At 45.3% G+C, this 18,285-nt stretch overlaps 1 protein-coding gene across 2 annotated transcripts; it reads left to right on the forward strand.

Moving 5' to 3' along the window:
- The first annotated feature begins 3,008 nt into the window (after positions 1 to 3,008).
- Tmem254 (transmembrane protein 254) lies at positions 3,009 to 6,315 on the forward strand. 2 transcript variants are annotated; one of them, XM_027389090.2, is made up of 4 exons: positions 3,009 to 3,331; positions 4,852 to 4,955; positions 5,200 to 5,259; positions 5,863 to 6,315. In XM_027389090.2, the coding sequence occupies exons 1-4, from the start codon at positions 3,245 to 3,247 to the stop codon at positions 5,981 to 5,983; spliced, it is 372 nt and encodes a 123-aa protein (XP_027244891.1). In that variant the 5' UTR covers positions 3,009 to 3,244; the 3' UTR covers positions 5,984 to 6,315. The 2 variants fall into 2 exon arrangements, with proteins under 2 accessions (XP_027244891.1, XP_027244890.1); XM_027389089.2 differs by lacking the exon at positions 3,009 to 3,331 and adding an exon at positions 3,373 to 3,584.
- Positions 6,316 to 18,285: the final 11,970 nt, after the last annotated feature.

An 18,285-nucleotide genomic window follows, 5' to 3' on the forward strand; every position in this document is an offset into this window, starting at 1 on the left:
GGGTTTCTTTGAGACTTGACACTAAGTTTTAAACTCTGCTCCCTTCATTTTCATCTCTCTATGTTGCTTTTTAATATTTGCTAAGAGTTTTTCTTCCTCCCTCCTACGGATGGTGAAATTACTCACCTCTATTCCCCTTGTAGTTTTCCATATGCCGGTCATTAACATAGCCAGAAAAGAGAAAGTCTGCAAGTGTGAGACCCTCTACCGACTCAGAGGTAACAGCAGGCAGGGTGCCTTGAGGACGGGAAGTTGGAATCTGCTGCAGAGGATGGGCAGGTTGGGGAAACGAAGCCTTTCTCATCAACTGGATTCTCTGGGTACACAGTTCAGGATGTCCTATATGTGAAAGCTGTCTCGCTACAGACTTCCACTGCTTCAATAAAGACCAAAATCACAAGGGGGTATGGGGGGGTGAGGCCCGTATTTCAGCTTAGAACTCTCAGGTCACGCTCCATCACTGAGGGAAGTCGGGAAGTCAGGACAGGAATGGATGCAGGGGCCATGGAGAGTCTGCTTATCGGCTTTACAGATTCTTTCTGAATTTGCCTAATTTGTTTTCTTACACACCCCAGGACCACCTGCCCAGGGATAACATGGACCACAATTGGCTGTGCCCTCCCACATCAATTGTCATTCAAGAAAATGTCCCACAGACATGACAGCCCTATAGAGGCATTTACTTCAGATTTCTTCTTCTGGGATGGCCTTACCTTGTTAAATTGACATAAAACTAGCCAGCACACTTAACAGTCAGGTTCTTGGGCTGTGGGCTGTGCCATGATAAGGGGATAAGGGGTGTGGGGTTGGGAAACACCAAGCAGTTTACCAGGACCAGAGCTTGGTGAAGTTCAAACACTAGGTTGTGTTTGGGGGGAGGGGGGTCTGGAGTCCCAGACATAACAAAAACTCAGTGTGCTAAGTTTTCTCTGACAATGAACGGAAGTTTGCAGTGAAATGAAATGGAGGAAACAGAAAATATATGTTTAGCTGGGCAATGGTGGTGCATGCCTTTAGTCCCAGCACTAGGTGGGAGGCAGAGGCAGGTGGATGTCTGTGAGTTTGAGACCAACCTGGTCTACAAGAGCTAGCTCCAGGACATCCTCCAAAGCCACAGAGAAACCCTGTCTGGAAAAACAAACACACAAAAAAAAAAAAAAAAAAGAAAAGAAAAAGAGAAAGAAAGAAAAGAAAACACAGGGTTTTTAATTAAAAAAATTCAGGTTGTCAAGTTTTACTAAGACATCTTAAAAGCCCCAAATATGTGTGTGTGTGTGTGTATGCAGGTGTGCACAAGTCTGTGCACAGGAGACCAAGGTGTCAGATCATTTGGATCGGGGAATTCCATATTTGAAGCTGGCCTTCCACTTTGAATCTCCTTCTTCCACCTCCCAAGTGCTAGGATCACAAACAGGCACCCTACACATGGCTTGGGTTTTTCTGAACCTGACGTAGGGTAACTCAGGCTGGACTTGAACTCCTAGATCTCTTGCCTCTATATCACTTCTGTAACTGATAAGTTTGATGTCTCTGTGCACTATGGTTTATCTGGGGGATGGATTGCAACACAGCCTCTGGAATTCCTTCTTCAGAATACTACTGCTCAAGACATGTTGAAAAAAAAAAAAATGAGGAAAGGGAGCCTGGGCTGAGAATATCCATCTCACACAGCCTGGACTACTTGGCTTTTATATTCCCTACTCGACGTCCATTACAGGACACTGGGCACCTCTCTGTGTGCCTGCTACTGTTCATATAAAAATGGTGGCTGTGCTGTGGTGGTGTCACAGGCCTTTCTTCCCAGTACTCTGTGGGAGGCAGAGGCAGGTGGATCTCTGAGTTCAAGGCCAGCCTGGTCTACAGAGCAAGTTCTAGGACAGGCTCCAAAACTGCAGAGAAACCTTGTCTCAAAAAAACAAACAAAAAGCCTGTGTACTGCCAGGTGTTGGTGGTGCACACCTTTCATCCCAGCACTTGGCAGTCAGAGGCAGGCAGATCTCTGTGAGTTGAAGGTCAGCCTGGTCTACAGATCAGGTTACAGGACAGGCTCCAAAGCAATACAGAGAAACCCTGTTTCAAATAAATAAATAAACCTGTGTACTGCCTAAAAATACGTTGAGGATTAAACAAACTAGACCTTGTACTGTAGTTTATAAACTCTCAATGCCAGCTATTAGTGCATTTTTGAGACAGGGTCTTGAGGCAGGAGTTGCCCCCACCTCCCCATTCCTTGAATTACAGGTATGTGCTGTCATGTATTGTTTGGTTCGTTTTTTTACAGTTGGGTGTTGGTGTCATGCAGTCCGACCTGGTCAGAACTCATTGTGTATCTGAAGACCTTCCTGGGTGTTGGGGTTAGAGGTTTGGGCCACACCCACACCTGCTCATTTGGTGCTGAAGACAGAACCCAGGGCTTTCTGCTTTTTCGGCAAATACTCTATTTACTGTCTGAGCCACAGCCACAGCTCCTTGGGGACATTATTATTTTGACTGGCCTGGATCTCACTAAACTGTCCGCTGAGGCCTCCATCTCATAGCAATCCTCCTCTTCTGCCTTCCAAGTTCTGGGATACAAACAGGAGCCACCATCAAGTTATTTTAATTCAATTCTTAGGCTCAAGCAAAACTTGTCTTTCTCTGAAGACGCACAATCCAAACAGTTGGGTACCCCCATGTCTCCCACCACACACTGAAGATTCAACTAAGCATGGGGGCCAATGCCTACGCCAAAGTCTAATATTTTTGGTCAGGAAGTAGAGTTAACAGTATTAACTACTGATATTTGGTAAGCAGTACGGGTCACAAATTTAATGCTTTCTTTTTAAATAAACCCCAAACCTCGAGCTGGGCTAACATATGACCGTTTTACAGATAGATTGAAAACACGAATGGGCTAAGAAACCATGTTAAGCTTACAGAAAAAGTGGTAGACATGGGGATAGCCTGATTCCAAAGGCCGCCGCTGTGTTTTGCTCCACCCACTGAACTGAGTGTCTCCTTACTGAACAAAGGAGGAGGCGGCGCAATACAGTACACCACGTACAAGTCACTGAAATGGCTCGGAAAATGGACTCGCCATTATCAGGGCAGCAAAACCGCAGCTACTCTAGCTGAAAAGGGGAGGTGCCTCCTGCACCGGGCTCCAGGGGTCACCGTACCCAAAACCTTCTGGGTCTGGTGCACAGGAAGCCGCTCGCCCCATTCACCAGATTCAAGAGACAGGTCCAGCGGAGTCGCTGCAGCGATGGGGACCGCCACAGGTACAGGCTACTTCCAGAGGGGGAGCCTGTTCTGGTTGACAGTCATCACCGTCTCCTTCAGCTACTACACGGTAATGCCCGCAAGCGGCAGACACGGGCCGCGCAGGCGCACTGGCCTGCCAGAGCTAAGCCTGGGAAACCGGCTCGTCAGGCTCTCCCTGTGTGGACGAGCGTGGGAGGCGGTTCTTGCCCCACAACTCAGTGCTTCGGGCTCTCGAGATGGTGGTGGCGATGTCGGAGGCCCGTAGGGACGCCACTGCATACTTCCGTGCAGCCAGCCCCTGGCTCTCGCTGGTCACCGCTCTGGGGCTGGGCTACTTCACGGTGAGGCTTGAGACTTGCGGGCTGCTCTGACCCCCAGACCCTGGAGGGCGAAGTGCACCCGGTCGGGGGGAGATGTGTGTGTGGGGGGGGAAACAGGACTTCTGCGCACGCGCACAGCAGTTACCTAGGTTACTGTTGTACGCGGAAGTTCGGTGGGCTCTGGGGGTTTTCTAGTTGATGTGTGTTCCGGTCCCAGCGTCCTCTGCCTCCACTGTCGTTGAGGTTTGGGAAAGCGAGGAGTGAAGTTAGTATATTGCCGTAGACCTAACAACTTAGGATAAAACTCGAAGAAGAGTGAATAACTTTGAATTGCTTGGAAAATGAGAATAAACCTAATGCATGGGTAGGGTTTAACTGGTAAGAGGGAGAGCATATAACTGGGTGTGGGAGAAGACAGCGTTAAAGAGGAAGAGTAACTTTTGTCCATTTGAGAAAGAGTTTGTTTAAAGAATAACGAGAAAGATGTTGGGAAATATGAAGAAATGCTATTTAGATACTCCAGGAGACCCTAGGATTGTCATGCCCTCAGTGTCAAGTGCTGGTGTCAAGTGTGATCACCCCTGTCCTAATCTTACCACATTCAGAGAGGCATGAATTGAAAAGTTTCAAGGATACATTTCTTTTCTAAGGTCCCCTGTGTCTGGTGAGTTAGCATATAGAAGGGAAGACGGTTTTTCTAGTTCAAACAGATATTATGGAGATGGCAGCTAAAACCCTTTAGTTCCCTTGGTTTGGAAAGATGCAGTTACAATATAAAGTTCATTTGAACTTGCCTGTGAAGTAACACCAAGGAAGAGGTAGTGGTGTCCTTGACAAAAATGTACAGGACTTTAAAATTTGCAAGTGTTGGTGTGTAATAATTCTCAAGAAGAGTCTGTCTGTCTGTCTGTCTGTCTATCTATCTATCTTTTGGGTTTTGGTAAAAGAAGCAGTTCTAGATTAAATGGGAGATAGGCTCCAGCCGTAACTTCTGCAGCCTAGCCAAAGCATGCAAATTCTTTAGAACAAATAGCTAATAACCTATAAAACATTTTACTGACATCCTTTAAGATGTCCAGTAAAACCCTGGACACTGATAAGCATATTTCTGTTGCATACATCTCACAATTAAGTTGTTACTCAGGAGTAAAAGTTGGGGCTGGAGGATTGGATGATTTGTTCAGCTTCTTTGGTCTGTAGTTGTTTTTGTAGAATCATTATTGTTCCACAACTGCTTTCAAATAGAACCATTTACTGGACCAATTCTGTGTCTCTGGTTTTCTTTCAGTGGGTTGTCTTCTGGCCTCAAAACATCCCTTATCAGAGCCTTGGTCCCCTGGGTTCCTTTACAAAGTACTTGGTGGACCACCATCACACCCTCCTAAGGAATGGGTAAGGAATGGAACTTTATGGACACTGCAGCTCCAGGCTATCTGGGTGCCTGGAAGGCCTGCAGTTACCGTTGGGTAGCTAACAGAAATGCTAGTTTGCATGAAGATGCCCTTTTTTTGCTGGGGGGGGGGTTGTTGAGACAGGGTTTCTCAAGGTGCCTTTCTTTTTAAAGTCTCTATGTTAGAGTTAATTAGCAAATGACTATAACCTTAAACTAAAAAAATATATATTTTTTTGGTTTCAGGTATTGGCTTGCTTGGCTAATTCATCTGGGAGAGTCCTTTTATGCCATGGTATTATGCAAGTAAGTCTTTGTAACAGGAACTTTGTAGTAGGACCATCTCACTTTTATCTTGGTAGCTCATGAACTGCCATGTCTAAATAATTTATATACTTTTAGGCTGAGAACATACTCAAGTGCAGCCTGAATCCCTATACCTAATACTGAGCCTGCAACAGAAGTATTCAGTAAATGTTTGATGAATGAGTCTGGTTTGCTTGTGTTGTCTAATTAATTATTTAGTTGATACTTTTGCTGTGTTTCAAAAATTGTGTCTAACTGACTAGAACAAATGGCTAGGAGTCTGTCTTCTAGTTTGCAAAAGAACTGAGTAACTGGTCTGGGCTGGTGGTTTCCAATCTAGTTTCAAAACAGAATCATATGGGAGCTGTTTTGAAATATACATGCCTGGTTTCCAGAGACTCTGACCTACTAGGCCTTGCTTCAGACATAGGTATATGTTCCTTCCTAAAGCTCCTCAAATGACTCTGTGGTTTGATATAAATTAGAAGCCCCCAAACCAGATCCTCATACATTGCACCTCAGAATTCTAAATAGAACTAAAAGTAGAATACAAAAACCCCTGGTACCAACATTAAAATTCTGTTTAAATTTGCTTTTTTTCAGGCATAAAGGAATCACAGATGGCCAGGCCCGGCTCCTCTGGTTCCTACAGACTTTCCTCTTAGGCTTCTCTTCTCTTTCCATCCTGGTTGCTTACAGACCAAAGCGCCAAAAACACAATTAAAGGAGATATGATGTTTCTTCTATTTTCTCAAACTCTCCTTTCTGTGGGTCCTGGTTTTGGTGATGACCACTCTGTTCTAGGCAGTGTCCGTCATAGAAACCTGTCTAAGACCCTCTAGTTACACTTACTTGGATGCTCTGACCAACCTTGGATAGACCAATTGTTGCTTAAGAAAGAAAGAAGAAAAAAGAGAAAGAAAGAAGGATCCTGCCCTCCCAGCTCTGCAGACTGCCTGCTTGAGAAGACCTTAGGTCCCTTTCCTGAGGTCCTTGGCTGAGGCACTTTCTTTTTGTGTCTTTTGGCTAAGGCACAAACTAAAATTTTTTTTGTGGGTTCACCTTTACTCTCCCTTCTGATTAACACACCCTCCCCCACTGATAGCTTTCCATCTCCACATTTTCCCATGATTCCAGACCGAGATAAAGTAAGATTTCCAAATAACAATAGTTCCGCATGCATTATTAGGCACCATGAGGTAGGATTTTATCCATCCTCACACAGCCCCCGTTTAAACAAAGCAAGTGCCTGAGGGACCTGCTGAGCCCAAGACTGGAGCATTAGGGATGCCCTCCCTGATACTGAAAGCCAGAGGAGGTGACCCTGCCCAGCTTGTGGCTGAGTATTTCAGGAAATTAATGCCACTGCTGGGTTGCTCCTTCCCTTCAAACCCTTCCTCTTGGTACTCAGCCTCCAAATCTATACCATCAGTGATGACCCTTCAGGGGTGCTGACAGAAGCTCAAACCCATCTCACTCTGCTCCATGTGTAACTTTGACCATGTGAAAACTGTGGAGCCTGTTTAGTGCACTAAGCAATAGAAGAGCCCAAGACTGCTCCCATCCGCAGCACCCTGCTGTGTGGCCCTCCCTGGGAAACCTGGTCTCTCTTCTCTCAAACATTTCTGCTCAGTCATTCTCTGTCCAGCTTTGACTTAGTCACACCACCACCCCTGTTCTGGTGACACTCACCCAAGGGGTTATCCAGCCTGCTACTTCTACCTCCCCATTCAATGTGTATACCTGATTAGTGCTAACCATTTGGGAGGGGTCACTAACTCTTCTGTTCCCTAACCATGGCAGGATGCCGCTGTTAACTCTAGGAGTTTTTACCGCTCTTTCCCTGGAGGACCAACTGTTCTCAGAGCAATTCCTCATTTCCCTTCAGTGTCATGGTGAGGCCCCTTGTATGTGTTGGCAAACATTTATGAGAAACACCTCACCCCAAGAAAGCCCCCAAGTAAAGCTGTTTGTAGTGGAGATGAATTTTTTGCAGACGTGTCTCATGCCTTTCCTCCTTATACTTTGTGATTGAGGGTTGCATTTAGGTAAAAGATATTTGTAAACAAGTTGTGTTTGGTTGCACACTGTTGTCAACACTTCACTTTGCTTCCTCTTCCAGAAGAGAAAATTTGTTCCAGAACACTAGTCATAGTCTGGGAATTAATTTGAATTCTAAAGTTTTGCATCCACCTCTATGCCTTCACCAAGAAAGGAATCCACTCTTCTACAGAGAAGGGCTTAGTCTGGCCATGGGCAGCTACATCCCAGCATAAGGAGGACAGGATCCAATCTGGAGGATGGAGTCTACACAAAGCCTTTTTCCCTCCACCCCTGGCAGGGGGTGGGGTGGGTTTTGATAGGGTCTTTCTCTGTAACTATGGTTGGTCTGGTATTCACTATGTAGCCCAAGCTGGGTTTGAATTCACAACAGTCTTCTGCCTCATCCTCCAGAGTGCCAGGCCTACTGGCATTCAACACCGCATCCAGCTATACAACTCAAGGAAACCATTATCCCCACTTGTCCCTGAAGCAACTAAGGAAATTCCTACCAAGGTGGCTGGCTATGATGAACCCTAAAGAAACTGCATTTAACTAAAGGTAGCGCCACATCTCAGCACTTGCAAGAGGATCTCTGTGAGTTCAAGACAAGCCTGGTCTACATAGTGTAGTAGACCATGTCTCAAAAGAACAAACAAAAAAGAAAGGAAGAAAGAATGAAACAGTAGGCACAAGAAAAATGCATGGGTTCCAAAACGAAGGCAATAATTCGAGTTCTTCATCACCTCCCTACACTGAAGACATCTAGAACTGGGGGAAGAATGCTAGTAACTAATGTAGACTGATGCATGGAGAACCCACGCAGAGAAGTTTATAATACACTTTCTAGTCTCATTCTCTCCAGCTGCCTTAGAATATGATAGTTGTGAGGGTGGCCCTTTTAACACAGTAGCAGTAGCACCTAATATACTGCCAGTCAGAATCATGTAGTGGACAGAAGTGAGGAGAAAAGAGGGTTTTGTTTTTTTGTTTTGTTTTGGGGGGTTGTTTGTTTTTTGATCTTTTGACAGTGTCTATGCAGCCCTGGCCATCCAGGAATTCTATATATCAGTCTGACCTTGAATTTACAAGGATCCTCTTGTCTCTGCCTCCCTTGTGCCTGGATTAAGGTGCACAACACCATGCCCAGCCAGGAAAAGGTTCTTTACAATTCCTAAATTGGTAGAGACCTATAATTCCAAAGCAGTACCACAGAGTTCTTCTTCTCCTTGTGTCTCCTGCCTTCACCTGGAGAACCCTGGTTTCAACATCACTGTGCTGACTGTCTCATACAATTTGGGAAGTACACTATGTTGAGCCAGTATTACTATAAACAGTAGCTGCCTTTGCAGAGTTTATGGTTGCATCTGAGCACTTTTTGTTTCTTCTGAATATACTATTGATATTCAGTGGGTTTCAGGTTTGTTTAGTAGTTGGAATTTCTTCCCTGGCCTTCTTTACTCTGTAGTGCATTCCTGACATACGTGATGCTGATGAAGTCCCAAAGGCAGAACTACACCAGAAAGTATACTTGGAGAAGTCCAGCTTCCCTCCCTAACCCTCATAGCTCATTCCCACCCCCTATAGTCAAGGGGGAAGTTAAATATGCAAAACAGATAGTCACTAATGAGATGGAAGAGACAAAAGGGAATGTCACCTTTTATGGACAAAAATGGACAGAAGCTCTGTAATAAAATACCCCATGTGGTGTTATGGGTGCCCATCCCTAGAATAAAGACCTCCATACAATGTTTTCAGTAGAAACAACTCATCAAAGTACTGAGAATAAATGGCAGTGGGATGCCTGGCCTTGAACAGGACATCTGTATGACCCTCTCCAATGCTCAAGGAAAATTAAGGAAAATGGGAGCAGAATGGAAGAGCCATGGATGTGAGGGTCATCTGGTTTTGACATCTGCCCATTGGTTGTATTCAGCTGGTCTGGCTGTTTAGGACAGGGTTACCTTTTTTGTAGCTCCACGTGTGTCCCTCTCTAAGCTGTACCCTTGACAGAAGGAGACCTTTCTGGAATAAAGGAAGATCAGTATGGTAGTTTGAATGAGAATGACTCCCATAGGCTCATAAATTTGGATGCTTGGTTCCTAGTTGATGAAACTATTAGGGCAGGATTAGGAAGAAGTGTTGAAGTGTGCTGCGGGCGGGGGGGGGGGGGGGTCCGGCTTTGAAGTTTAAAAAGCCCATGCCTGTCAGGGCCCATAGAAATGGCTCTGCTTCATTTTGACTCAAGGTCAGAGAGGTCAAAACTGTCCTTACTCTTTCAAGGTTAAAGTCATAAGACCCAAAATCCTAAGCTGTGGCTACTGAAGGATTCTTGGTCTAAGGTATGGTTGTCTTACCTAGATAACAAGATATGGGTCTAAGACGTGGTTACTCTTTATTTATTTATTTTTGGTTTTTCGAGACAGGGTTTCTTTGTATCCCTTTGGAAGTTGTCCTGGAACTCACTCTGTAGACCAGACTGGCCTTGAACTCACAGAGATCCACTTGCCTCTGCCTCCTAAGCACTTGGATTAAAGGCGTGCACCACCAATGCCCGGAGGTGTGGTTACTCTTAATCCTCAAGGTCAGATAACCAGAGATTTGGTCTAAGGTGTGGTTACTAAATGTTTGGAGAATTAAGGAAGAAAGTATGCTTCTTCCTTGTATCATGGTAAAGAAATCTTTTTCCTTTTCCCTCTTTTTGGTTGGGTATACAAGAATTTTGAGAAATAAACTTGGGTTGGTTCAGTATTCACTGGAATGCCCTCCTGACTATTCTGTGTCTGTCTTTTCCTTAGTACCTTTAAATTTTCTACCTGCCGTTTCTCAATCCACACCCTGCCTCAGGTACGAACCCAGCAAGTTGGCTAGATCTGACTGAAGCCCCCCAAAGATGGGTTCCTACACATGCCATTATCAATTATCATTCTCCTTATCCCCCCTCCCCCTCCCCCTGCCTATGGTTGTCTTCTTAACACGTAAGCTTTCAGCAACTGCTCCATGTTCCCTGCCTCATGACTTTGGACTTCAACCTTCTGGAACAGTGAGTCCCCAAATTAACTACTTTCTTTTATAAGATGCCTTCGTCATGGTGTCTCTTAACAGCAATAGAAATGAAACTGAGACATTCTTCAGTCAAATTTGAGCAACTATGTTCCCCTGCTGGAACCTCCAAACAAGCTGTCAAGACTGGAGCAGCCACAGGATGGGGAGAAGTGCTGTGAAACAGTGTCTTCCAGACATGACATTGCATCCATAAATTCATTGCAACTGCAGTGACCTATTCAAGACTGGACATGCACATGGAAGGGGCAGATGATGCCCCACACTCCCCATGAAGAGACTATGGGAAGTTAATGGATGCTAGTAGAGGGAGTATGGTGCTATTCTATGGGATAGCCACTGAGAAGAAGATCTAGTAAGTATACCCCCACTGATGCTGGTTCAAGCCACCACGATCACACTCAATGGGTCAAACACATACAAAGACATGAAAATAGTTTAGAAGACAGTTTTCAGTGAGAGGAGGAGGAAGGCTAATGGAAGGCTGAACACAATCAAACTCCATTATGTTCCTGTATGAAATTGTCAAATGTTTTAACACTTTTACTGATTCTTTGAGAATTTCATACAATGTTTCTTGAACACATTCCCTCCCCCTCCCCCAACTCTTCCCATAACCACCTTCTTCACTCCCCCCATTCCTTCCCACTCAACCTAGAATTTTCTAATCCTCCACCCCCCCATGCCCATCAAAACCCATTTTGTTTTTTTCCTAGCTTGTCTTGACCTGCCCTGCTGTGTGTTCTACCCACCAAGGGTCACACAGGTAAAGGAAATGGCCTGTCCCTCTCCCCGAAGCTATCAGATGACAAAAGCTCCTGAGCTGGTGGTGGGATTTTGTGCTCACCTTCTCTGCTGAGATTGTGTCTGGTTCGAGCTTGTACAGGTCTTAAGCATGCTGTCACAGTCACTGAGTTCATGCATGCAACTGCCCTTCTGTATCCAGAAAACAGTGTTTCCTTGCTGTTTTCGGCCACCTCTGCCTCTGAAGGTCTCTTCTCCCACTCTTCTACAAGATCCCTGCGCCTGGATGGGAGGGTGTGTGATATGAACATGCAGTTTAGAGTTGAACACCCCATAGTTTCTTATTTGATCTGTGTTGACCATTTGAGGGCCCTCAAAGAATAATTTTAGATTGTTTTGCTTTTTTTCTTTTGAGACAGGGTCTCACTATGTAGCTCCCTGGCTATCCTGGAAAGCACTGGCCTGGGACTCAGAGATCTGCCTGCCTCTGGCTCCAGAGTCCTGAAATTAATGATGTGTGCCTAGTGCTATATTTTTTTCCTAAGAATTTTTTTCTGCTTTTTGATATTTATTTATTTATCTATTTATTTATTTTTGAGACAGTGTTTCTTTGTGTAGCCCTGACTCTCCTGGATCTTGCTCTGGAGACTAGGCTGGCCTCTAACTCAGAGATCCATCTGCCTCTGCCTCCTGAGTGCTGGGATCAAAGGTATGCTCTACCACCGCTGGGCTCTAAGAATTTTTCAAATGAACCATATCTTCAAGAACTTCCTTCTTCAATTCCTGAGAGTCTGATACTTGTTCATTGAGTTGGGATTATTTACCCAGGACAGTCACAATTCATTTCCTTTTCCTTTGATGCTACTGGGAATGAATGAGCCTAGCAAGAAGAAGTGGAACCCCCCCAAAAAAAGACAGACAGATATGTATGATTCTGTACTTCCCAAGAAATAGGTGGCACACAGTAACCCTCTGAGAGTCGATGACAAACAGGACACTTGCATTTTCATTCAATTTTCAGGTTAACATTCAAAGAAATGTGTGTCTTTATACAACAAAGCCCTGTTCAGTCTTTTGTTGCTGCACTTGTTTGCTCTTCTGAGCAAAAGACAGTGAGCAGGGTTTTGCACCTTTGAGTGACAGCTCTGTTCAGTAACCCTCCACTTAATAGCTGTGTCACCTAGGGAGAATTACATCATCTCTTTGAGTCTCCTCTTGTTTGTTTTTCCTTTCATCCCCATTCCCTGCTGTCCTCAATCCTGGTGAACAATTCTTATGTATTAGACATGTATGTCATGTAGAAACACATTATTAATGTGTGTTTTTAATTCAAACAAAGAGGAATGTATTTGTAACGGAAAGGCCCTGTTGTGTTGCTACATGTCAGCTGCAGTTTAACATCCGCACCTCAGGAAGGGCTCTAAGTGCTTGTCTGATTTTCATTTCATTCTTGGCAATTTGCCAAGAAGACTTAAGCTGTTCATATTCCATGCTGCTCCCTTCAAGGGTGGACAGATCTGTCTTGAAGACAGTATAAGAGCCAACTGATAGCCACTTGTGAAGGGCAAGTAAGAAAAGAAAAAGCCCATAACCTGGCATGGTGGTGAACACCTTTAATCCCAGCACTTGGGAGGCAGAGGTAAGTGGAGCTCTGAGTTAGAGGCCAGCCTGGTCTACAAAGTGAGTTCCAGTACAGTCAGGGCTACACAGAAAAACTTGTCTGGGAGAATGAAAGGAAGGAAGAAGAAGAGAGAGAGAGAGAGAGAGAGAGAGAGAGAGAGAGAGAGAGAGGAAGGAAGGAAGGAAGGAAGGAAGGAAGGAAGGAAGGAAGGAAGGAAGGAAGGAAGGCCAAGCTAGCTAAGCCTTCAGGTTGTCCACTGACACACCCACCCAAGCCATGGCACAGGCTGCCTGTCAGGAGTGTGGAGTGAGCCACCCAAAGTCATGTTCTCAGCATCGTGTGTGCCTCATGTCCCAAATATTTTGCAAAAATTTTCCAAGAATAATACATTCAAAGAGAATGGTCCCTGTCATTGGCTGTCTTAAATCCCTGCATCCTGTCCACATTACTGACGCCTGCCTTTGTGCTGTATCCATAGCAATGCACAAATAATAGAAGCCCTCTGTAGACTTGGGGTTTCTTACCAGCCCAGGGTGTGTACAGCATTTAGGAAGCTTTAAGTCTTCTCACCCAGGGTTCACAGGCTTTTGCTTGGAGTGTTAGCCTATTTTCTAGGAAACTGAAATAAATACATCATGAAATTACCCGGCATCTCGTTTGGTCTGTAGTGAGACATCCCTCCCCAGAAGAGGGTCCTTATGTAATCCCATCATGTCCTTGGAATCAGCAGGATCCTACAGAATGTCTACCATGTTAATAAGAGCAAAATCAAGTGAACACTCGCTGTGTGGCAGGAACTGTGCTAACAGCCATGCTTGCCTTTCATGCAATACTACTTTAACCCCTAGGCACACACCCAGATCCCCGATCTCTTATACTTCACCAAGCTGCCTGTGAGAAATGTTGACTATTTTACATTTAGCCAAGAAACATTGCTGCTTTCCCAGTTTTTCCAACTTAGACAACTCCAGAATTTGGGAGTTAGAAACAAGAGGCTGATGAAATCATGCCAATCTGGGTTACACAGGGAGTTCTGGTGAGCCTGGGCTACATAGTTCACCCTTTCTCAAGAAATCAAAACAAAAACAAGGAAGACAGTGAGAACTGAGTGAATGAGTAGCCTCATTCAGGACAAGCAAGTGAGGAAATCAAGAATCAACCCTAGACTCCTGTGGCTCCAAAGCCTGTGTCTGTAATATGTTCAGGGATGATTGCCCAGAACAAAACTAACCATGATACAGCCATCCCCCAGTAGCCCTATATTCACAGTGAAATGCACTTTACTGTGAAATTCATATGTGAAATAGACTCCACTATCCTTTTATGAAAATTATTCTGTTTCTTTGAACAAAGAACCACTTGAGATGCCTCTTTGAGGTGAGATCCAGTAGGGAAGTACCAATGTGAGTATTGAGGGACCACTGTGCTGTGTGCCTGGGACCTTGTAGATGAGAGACCCCAAGGATGCTCCTGATTTTCACCTTAGGAGCTAAATCTTCGGAATGAAGAAGAGAGGTCGGATATGCAGGGTGAACCTCCAGTCCTCAGTGTGAGGGGAATGGCCCCAAGCAATTCAGTTGTAACTAGCCACCAGGTGCCTTCTGCTGTGAAAGTATCCATACTAGAAGGAACAGACCAGTCACTGTGCATTGGTCTCCAGAGACTGTCAACCAAAGACTAGCCATCCTCAACTGGGATCAAGGTCAAGAGTGTGTGTGTGTGGGGGGGGGTGCATTAATGGCTGGCTGGAGGGAAGTGGCTCAGCAGTGAAGATCATGTATGAGGACCCAAGTCTGGTTCCCAGCACCCACATCAAGTGGCTTTCAACCATCTTAACTCCAGCTCCAGGGAGAACCATTGCCATTGGCTTCTGTGGGCACTTACCATACATATTTGTTCTCCATGCTCTCTCTCTCTCTCTCTCTCTCCTCTCTCTCTCTCTCTCACACACACACACACACACACACACACACACACACACACACACACACACACGAAGACACACAGGAATAATAATAATAATTAACAAAAACCCACTGAGCTATCTGGCTTCTTCCATAGACAAGGCACACAGCAGTTGTGACATGGACACCTCAAAAGTGAGGTTTAAATTTTGTTTGTCCTCTTGTCTGAGTCCCAGGACACAAGAGACTAAAAGCAGTGTAAATGGCCTGAAGCAGTGTTTGGCTGGATCCAGGCGGGATCTGGAACAGTTCCCGTTGGGAATACAAAGGTCCTTGAATGCACAGATCACCAGGGAAACCAGGAATGTTAAGCATGGGGTTGGGGGGGCGAGGGTGTTCTTTTGAAGGAATGGAGGGATATTTCAATTCAGAAGGCTGGGAACTGAGGGTGACTAACAGGCTGGTGATGGGCGTCATCTGTTGGGCCTGGTCCTGTTAAGTTCCCACAACAGCACAGAGGAGACTAGCAGTCTGAATGACCTTTACATTATTGGTATAGCCAGGGGCTCCTCCAAGCTCCCACAGCCTGGACTGGAGATGGCTAATAGCCCAAATGACTCCTATTCTATCTGTATGCTGGAGACCACACCAGATCCTTCCCTAGGCTCTTAAACTAACACAGTAGCCTATCTCTAGAACCCACCTTCTTGGAAGAATTAGAATGTTACTTTGTATTGGGTTTTGATGTAATTATGCCTCCTTGTGCACCAGGAATTGTATTACACCAGGGAACTTTTTTTCAAAATTGTACTGTGCTTTATGCTGAAAAACAAAAAACAAAACAAATGGGGGGGAGGGGGGAGGGAGGGAGCATTTGAAAAAGGAGAAACCTGGTGAAAGGTTCAGGCAGATATCTAAGCAGCTCAAAAGGCCCTGTGTTGCATGGCCACGTCATGGCTATGTCGTCAGTGGTTACAGGGCTGCATAGGGACTCTGCACATGCACGAGCTCCCCCTTTTAAGCCTGCGCCCACATCCCTCCATATCAGGAGCCAGCTCTGGTCAGATATAAAAGTCTCCTTTACAAGAGGCTTGGTGACCTCCATGCTAAACCGCCAATTTAGTCAAGCACCCCACCCCTTAGGTTAGTGTTCCGAGATAAACCACAAGAAAGTTCCTGAGGGCATTTAACACCCCTTCCTCCCCCTCCCTTAGTTCCTCTTTCTTTACTTCCTCCTTTCTCTTTAAAAACTCCTTGCTTAAGTTTAATAAACAGACCTTGACAACTATTGCTTGGTCTCCCTCTTTCTTTCTTGCCCATTTATTTTCAGGCATAGTACCCCTCACCACCCACGAATTACCAGAACCCTGCAGGCCAGGGCACCTCCGCACTCTCTCTCTGTTTCCAGTGGTAGACCACTAATTCTTCTCTTACCCTCTGCCCTGCTCTGTCCTTCCATTTCTCCCCTCCCCCCTCGGTAATAAAACTCTATGGTTAATTCACTCTATGGTTCGTGTTCCAATTGCATGGGTGCTGGTCCCACGGGCTTATTATTCTAATTTTTAAATGTTTACAAAATCACAACACCTGGGAAACAAACAGGAGAGAAGATAGGGCAGGACCTATTGAGCAGTATCCTTCTAGACAAAGCCAGGCAAAAGGTATGAAGACTTGGAATTACACAGTACAACTGGATCCCTGTAGTGTTTCTGTTGGTAAGACATTCTTTGAATAGACAAAAGAACAATTATATATACATTCTGTCTTTGCTGAAAACCCAGGTCTAGAAGATTTAGAAGTTGCTTTGCATGTTAGAGTATTGTTACTTTTATATTTTATTGCATTTATTTATTTATTTATTTATTTATATGTGTCTGTGTGTGGGTACCTAAGAGCCACAGCATGCCTGAGGAGGTAAAAAACATTTCAAAGGAGTCAGTTCTTTCCTTCTGCCATGTGGGTTCTGGGAATCAGACTCTGGTCAGCAGACTTAGCAGCAAGAACTGTTGTGCCCAAATTCTGAACCCCAAAATCATAAGAGGTCCATTTTGATGCAAAGCAAAGAGTCTTTTATTGTAGTTGTTTAACAAGCTAACCAACCCCATTAGCTCAGGCCCTTCATCCATGGCTTGAGAAAGACCCCGAGAAACCATGAGACAGGGATTTTATAGGGCAGCATAAGGGGAGTATCTAGGGATATGCAACAGTCTCAGGATTGGTGCACTTCCAGAGTTGGATGACCTGCCCTGTGTTGATTGATTAACTGGTTATGGCCCATAGGGCCTCCCAGGGTGGTTGCTATCCTCTGCACAACAGAGTCTTAAACCACAGCCCAGCCAGCTAACTTCTGATTGGTTCCTTGCCACGAGGAGGGCATCTGACCTCCTAGTGACTAGGGCAGGCCCAGCAGGGTCAGGTGAGCACATATTAGCCTGTCTTGGCTGCTAAAACGGGGGCTGGGGACCTGGTCCCTTCATTCCCCCCTTCTTGAAGTACTGGTGACAGGACTCAATCCTGAGTTCTACCTGTGAGGGGCTCAAAGAGGTGGTAACAGGCCCTGCCATTAGCTGACAGATTTTTCTGAGGGAGTGACATTTGCATCTGTTGTCACATTGTCCCCATGTAAGGGAGTTTCCTTTTTGACTTAGCATCTCAACCAGGGGAAAGGGGCGACATATTCTTTCCTGTGCTACTTCCTGATGACTCTGGGACGCTGTTAGGGACCCAAGAAGGCTGAAATGTTAGTCAAAAGCAAAAGGGGAATTCAAGCAATGGGGAATCTATCAAATGCAGCTGGTTGGCCGACTCTGTTGAAGAGACAGGGGTTGTCCACATCAGCTGGACTGGTTCACGTTCACAGCATGTCCAGGGCTCACAGTCCTTAGGAGCAGTCTGTAGTCAGCAACTGATGTTCAGATGTGTCTGCCAGAAGCAGAGACCTGTTTAAGGCATGTTTAAACTGGGAACAGAAGTTAGAACTTAAGTATTCAATCAGAATTCTTAGGCCTTTAGTTTTAGTTTTCAGGAAGGACAGGAGTTCCAAGACGAGGGGAGAAAATCCCAGACAGCTGGCCAAGGTTAAACGAGGTTAAGCAGAGGCATGGGGGTTGCAAGTTGGTTTGTCACGAATTTTGGGAGGGGATTGAGGAATTTCTAACGATTTATCTCCAGGTGTGCCCACAGTCTGGCAGTTACTTTCAAGGACAAAGAGTTAACAATTGGACGTTGACATAGCTTGGTGGTGGATTCCTTTTTCAGAGAACCAGGGGTTTAGGTAAGGAGTACTAAGGAGACAGCAGTTTCTGGCCTTTCAGCACCTTTACCCGCTGAACCATCTTTCCGCCTGTCTCCTATTGCTCAAGCATGTATGTAGAGCTCAAGAGAACACTACAAGAGTAAAGAGTTCTAACTTCCACTCAACTTCCGCCAGGTGGACTCCCAAGATCAAAATCAGATCCCAAGTTTGGCTTTTATCCACTGAGTCATCTTGCTACTCCACCTCACCCCTTTTTGTTAAAAGGATTTCTGGGATTGGAGGGAACTGGAAAATTTAGAAGCATGGCCAAAACTCAGAACCATGTCAGAGTAAAATCGTCCTGCTGCACGGAAGGGATGAGGATTTCAGTGCAGCCAGGCAACCATGGCCTTCAGCAT

This window comes from Cricetulus griseus (assembly GCF_003668045.3).
Source record: "Cricetulus griseus strain 17A/GY chromosome 1 unlocalized genomic scaffold, alternate assembly CriGri-PICRH-1.0 chr1_1, whole genome shotgun sequence".
Lineage (NCBI taxonomy): Eukaryota > Metazoa > Chordata > Mammalia > Rodentia > Cricetidae > Cricetulus > Cricetulus griseus.